At 37.1% G+C, this 5,931-nt stretch overlaps 1 protein-coding gene across 1 annotated transcript; it reads left to right on the forward strand.

Moving 5' to 3' along the window:
* Positions 1 to 4,568: 4,568 nt before the first annotated feature.
* LOC143597230 (putative mitochondrial protein AtMg00860) lies at positions 4,569 to 5,045 on the forward strand. The gene has a single exon (XM_077075790.1). It carries the CDS (start codon positions 4,569 to 4,571, stop codon positions 5,043 to 5,045), a length of 477 nt encoding a protein of 158 aa, XP_076931905.1.
* Positions 5,046 to 5,931: the final 886 nt, after the last annotated feature.

Raw genomic sequence — 5,931 nt, forward strand, 5'->3', positions numbered from 1 at the left:
ATATTTTATAAATATTTATTATTTTATCTCTTATTTTAATGCCATTTTAAAAAAAATTATTATGCTATGTCTTTATTTTATGTGATTCCTTATTTTTATGTCATATTTTTTAAAAATTATTATGTCATGTACCATATTTTTTTCGATCCCTTATTTTTATATCATCATTTATAAAAATTATTATTTCATGTCCACTTATTTTTGTGATCCCTTATTTTTATGTTATTGTTTATAAAATTTATTATGTCATTTTCCCTATTTTTTGTGATCACTTATAATTTATGTCAGATTTTATAAAAAAATATATAAAAAAACAAAAAAGTTAAATAATCTGAAGTTTTTCAATATATGATTATTATTCCAATTTAATTTGAAAAACTTATGTTAATAAAATTATACCAATAGTGTTATTTACATGTTAACGTTAAAGTTCATATGCAGATGCAATTTGCGATTGAACTCTATAGCAGGTATTGGTTGGGTTCAGTCACAAACTGTCATCTATAATTCAATAGCAAATTGCCATCTACATATGAAATATGAAATTTAACGTTAACATGTAAACAAAACTATTGGTTTAATTGTATTAACACAAGTTTTTAAAATTAAATTGGAATAATAATAATAATAATAATAATAATAATAATAATAATATATTGAAACACTTAAGATTATTTAACGTCTTGTTTTTTTATATATTTGTATAAAATATGACTTAAAAAAAAGGGATCACAAAAAGTAGAGGATAAGACTTTATAAACAATAACATAAAAAATAAGGAATCACAAAAAATAAGGGACATAATATAATAATTTTTATAAAGGTGATATAAAAACAAGGGATCACAAAAAGTATGGTACATGACAAAATAATTTTTATAAAAGATTACATAAAAATAAAGAATCACATAAAATAAAGACATGGCATAATAAGGTTTTTTTTTAAAATGACTTAAAAATAAGGAATTAAATAATATTTTAATATATTTTAAATATTTTAAAATATATCGGATTACCCGAGTAGCCACGGGTAGATTGTAAGTTTAAATTAGTCGCGGCGAGTTAACTACTAATAAACTACTCGTATTGGAAATGTAAACCGGAAAAACTACTCATAACGACTAATTGAGCTTTCAAACTAACCATTCCAGTTAGGCTTTTGTAAACTAACCGGTTCGATGTATTTGATAAACTAACACCCTCGTCATTGTTAGTTTGGGCGTTAATTACGAGGCATGCAAACTTCTTTTTTTGTGGGGAGTAAATGATTAGTGAACATGCTCGTTATGGTTATATTATGGTTACATGACATGTTTTAGTTGGCTTTACAAACTACTCATGTGTTATCATATTATACGCGTCATGACTAATTTATAATACCTATTTCATAGGATTTTTGCAAATGATACCAAAATCTTGAAATTTTTCATAAATGTTTATTTCGGGATTTTTTTTTTCCCTTTATTGAATATTCAACACCACTCTACCTAGTATTCAGCATTCATTTTTTTATAGAAGAATGCCGTTCAAGCAAGCAAGAGCCTGGTTGGGTAATCTTAATTTTCATGATTTATATAAAAATAAATACATATTATTCGATAAATTTAAATTTTTCTCATAACGGACGGTTAATCAAAGTTATAAATTTTCTTAATTTAAAAAACACTATATTGACGATTAACCAAAGACCCATCATCTCTTACTTTCAGTATATATCTATAAATTTTTATTCCTCTTATTCTACGGGTGGTGAAATTTTAGAGCCCATTCTAGCCCAATTGCTACAACCGAAGCCCAAGTAGAAGATGAGCCTAGTGAAAGACCTAAGAGAGTATCCAAGAAATCCACAAGGCATTTGGAGTGAATGAATGCATGCATGAACGTAGATGCAGTTAGTAATTTTCTTTTAACACATGTTAATTAGTTATTTTTCAACTAGTGGTGCATGTAGGTAATTAGTGGAGTATGGTAGGTAGTTGTTACATGCATGTCTCCAAGAAATAAGGATCATGGGCATCATATGTTCATATCCATTGCATATTTATTTCTTGTTTTTGCTTTTGAAAAAGATCATCAGAAAATTGTTCCAAATTGCTCTTGTTTCTCTACTAATTTCTTAGGAGTGTTTGCCTACTACAAAAGGCTCCCATCATTTGGTGCTTTCATTCCCGAATCACCTCCATCATGCCGCCTCGCAAAGACAATTCCGGTACCGATGATTTTCCACCCACCGTATCCGATCAACTATCTCAACTCATCCAAATCACCTCTACTTCCGCCTCTACTGCCGCCAACAGCCAAGTCAATATTCAAACACAAGTAGCCGCCCTTGTTCAAGCCACCGCTAATCTTAATGCCAAACTTGATTCCCAAACCGAAACTACATCCAACCTAGTCAATCACGCCACTATACTCACCGACAACCTACACGATGACGACTCGTTCAATCAACCTCAATCGCCAAACCGTGTTCATCTCATTCACAACAATCAACAACGACCTCGCCACCCAAAAATTAACCTCCCGCCTTTTGATGGCTCCAATCCACTCGGCTGGATATTTCAAGCCGACCATTTCTTTAACTACTATCACCTTCCACAAGACGAACACGTCGAACTCACCGCCTTCCATTTCGTAGGGGACGCCCTCTCTTGGTATCAAAATCAAGCACAAAACTTCTTGTTGGGTTCATGGACGAAATTTAAAAGGGAAATTGAGCTCCGGTTTGGCCCGTCCACGTACGAAAACCATGAAGCAACACTTTTTAAGCTCTAACAAACGTCATCCGTGCCAGAATACCAAACGGAATTTGAAAAAGATTAGCAACCGCATTATCGGACTTTCACAACAAACGCTCCGTAATTGCTTTATTCGGGACTTAAACCTGAGATACAAGTTGAACTAGCAATCCTCAAACCAACAACTTACCACGATGCATGCGGGTTAGCTCGTTTAGTGGAGGATAAATTGACCCAGTTTACAAAGCCAAAATACTCATCTTATCCTAAACCCTACGTGTCCCAAACAACCACCCCACTCACAACCATTTCTCCTACTTCTCAGTCACAATCTCCATCATCTTCAACCACTAAGCCTTACGAGCAAGCCCTCTTTATCACCGTTGCTACAAGCACCACCGAAACCATTACCATTTACAAAGCTTTCACCGGAATGCATTCAACAACGTCGGAAGGAAGGACTTTGTTTTCGTTGCCCGGAAAAAAATTTTCCCGGCCACAAGTGTTCTCCTCCTCAGTTTCTGTTAATCGTTGACAACGACGATCAAGAAACTATATCGGACGAACCCACACCACAACCAACCGACGAATCCAATAAACCTTAATTCATGTCCTTATCTGACGCCGCATTTTTAGGCCTAAGTTCCATCCAAACCCTACGAATCACAGGCTATATTCGCGGTGCTCCGGTCACTGTTTTGAACGACTGTGGCAGCACACACAACATAATTCAGCCGCGCATTGCCGCCTACCTTCATTTACCTACACAAAGTTTACAAACTTTTTCCGTTATGATTGGCAATGGGCAGTTTATCCATTGCCAAGGATATTTCCCTGATGTGGATGTGCAACTACAAAACACCAACTTTAAAATACCATTCTTCATTTTCCCGGTCCAGGGCGCAGACATCGTTCTCGGTATATCATGGTTAGGCAGTTTGGGGTCCATAACCGCCAACTTTTCAATTCCATTCAAATATCATTCACAACCAATGTCAAAACCACCATCCTTCGGGAAAAATCATTAACAAAACCGGTATCACCAAGTTCCCTGTCCACCCTCCTACGTTACGGATCCATTGCCTCGCTACACACATTAACGGTTAACCCACACAACCCCAAACCACTTCTCCCGGACACTCCAACAACCAATTACCCAAATATCACAACCCTTTTAGAACTTTTTCAACCCATCTTTACAGAACCATGTTCATTACCTCCAACTCACCCTCATGACCACTACATCACCCTTCTAAATAACAACCAACCTATCAATGTCAAACCGTATCGATACCCTCACTACCAGAAACAAATCATGACCCAACTTATATCCGAAATGCGTACCAACGGCATAATTCAACCAAGTCAAATTCCGTTTTCCTCGCCTGTTCTGTTGGACAAAAAGAAAGACGGTACTTGTTGTTTTTGTGTGGACTATCGTGCCTTGAATGCGGTTACGGTACGTGATCGCTTTCCAATTCCAACGATCAATGAACTTCTTGATGAACTCCATGGCGCAACCACTTTTTTCCAAAATTGATTTGCGATCCGAATACCATCAAATTCGTGTAGCGACTGATGATACCCATAAAACCGCTTTTCGAACATGGAAGGTCACTATGAATTTCTAGTGATGCCATTTGGCCTTACCAACGCACCATAAACCTTTCAATCCGCCATGAACGATTTATTCCGAATGGTTCTTCAAAAGTTTGTTTTAGTTTTTTTCGATGACATTTTAATCTACATCAACTCTAAAGAGGAACACTATGGTCATCTTAAATATGTATTTCAAAAATTGCATGAAAACCACTTCCATGCTAAAGCCTCCATGTGTACTTTCGGTGTTGCAGAAATCTCATTTTTGGGTCATAGGATGTCATCACAAGGTGTGTCACCGGAACTGGATAAAATCAAAGCAATTCAATGTTGGCCGCCACCCACATTGTTCACAACACTTCGAGCGTTTTTAGGCCTCACCGGTTACTATCGGCACTTTGTGAAAGGATATTCCCAAATTGCAGCACCATTGACTGATATCCTCAAATCGCGTGAATTTGCATGGACTGTACATGCAACAGAAGCATTCATGCAACAGAAAAGTCACATGCAAAAGCTAGTCACCCTTGCTCTACCTAATTTTGAAGAACCCTTTGACGTTACCACGGACGCTTCTGGTCAAGCTATTGGCGCGGTTCTTACGCAGAATAACCAACCCATTGCTTTTTTTAGCAAAAAATTGTGTTCGACAATGCAAGGTCAGTCAACTTATACGAAAGAATTGTACGCTATCACCGAATCAGTGTAAGGCCCCGAACCCGGTAGCCTTACTTTAGCGTCGGATTTACTCATAAACACAGTTCTTACAAATCAGAGTTCATTAAAACTTTCGCGGAATATAAAAACTTTCATAAAACATTTCAAAACAAAACACGTCTTGTCTTAAAACATCATTTTGTCTTTCAAAATTAACGAAACATTAAACTTAAAGGTCTTGAGTCTTCCAATGCCAGCCTCTTATTCAGTGCCACGTGTCTCCTCAAGAGAGCTGCCTCATCCTACTCACCTGCGTGCATACTAAAAGTCAGCTACGCTGAGTGAGTTCTAGTTAATCGAACGCCATACAATACATACACATACATACATATCCGTAGATACATATTCATACTTCACTAGTTACCCTTCTGTTCTACGTACATACTTGCTACCATACATACATACATATCTACAATCACTAACCTCAGTCTACCGAGAGTACGTTCACAGTCTGCCGTCTATACCTGTACTCAAGGTCGTGAACACGTAAAAGGTCCGCAGTCCTTACCTATGTTCACCATTTATGGTACGTACAAGGTCCGCGGTCCTTCCCTATACCATCATACATTCACAACACGTACAAGGTCCACAGTCCTTCCCTATGTTGCAACCTAATTCATAGCACGTACGAGGTCCGCAGTCCTCCCCTATGCTACAATTACAGCACGTATAAGGTCCACAGTCATTTCCTATGCTGAAATACATCCACAACACGTACAAGGTCCACAGTCTTTCCCTATGTTGCAACCTAATTCATAGCACGTACGAGGTCCGCAGTCCTCCCCTATGCTACAAATACAGCACGTATAAGGTTCACAGTCCTTTCCTATGCTGAAATATAGCACGTGTAAGGTCCACAGTCCTTTCCTGTGCTGACG

The sequence above is a fragment of the Bidens hawaiensis genome, unplaced genomic scaffold, assembly GCF_021521415.1.
Source record: "Bidens hawaiensis isolate Kalapana, Puna unplaced genomic scaffold, B.hawaiensis_p1.1 tig00047772_1, whole genome shotgun sequence".
Lineage (NCBI taxonomy): Eukaryota > Viridiplantae > Streptophyta > Magnoliopsida > Asterales > Asteraceae > Bidens > Bidens hawaiensis.

Bases quoted from the DNA above. Each gene is read 5' to 3' on its own strand.
- LOC143597230 (XM_077075790.1), top strand. From the start codon at position 4,569: ATGTGTACTTTCGGTGTTGCAGAAATCTCATTTTTGGGTCATAGGATG.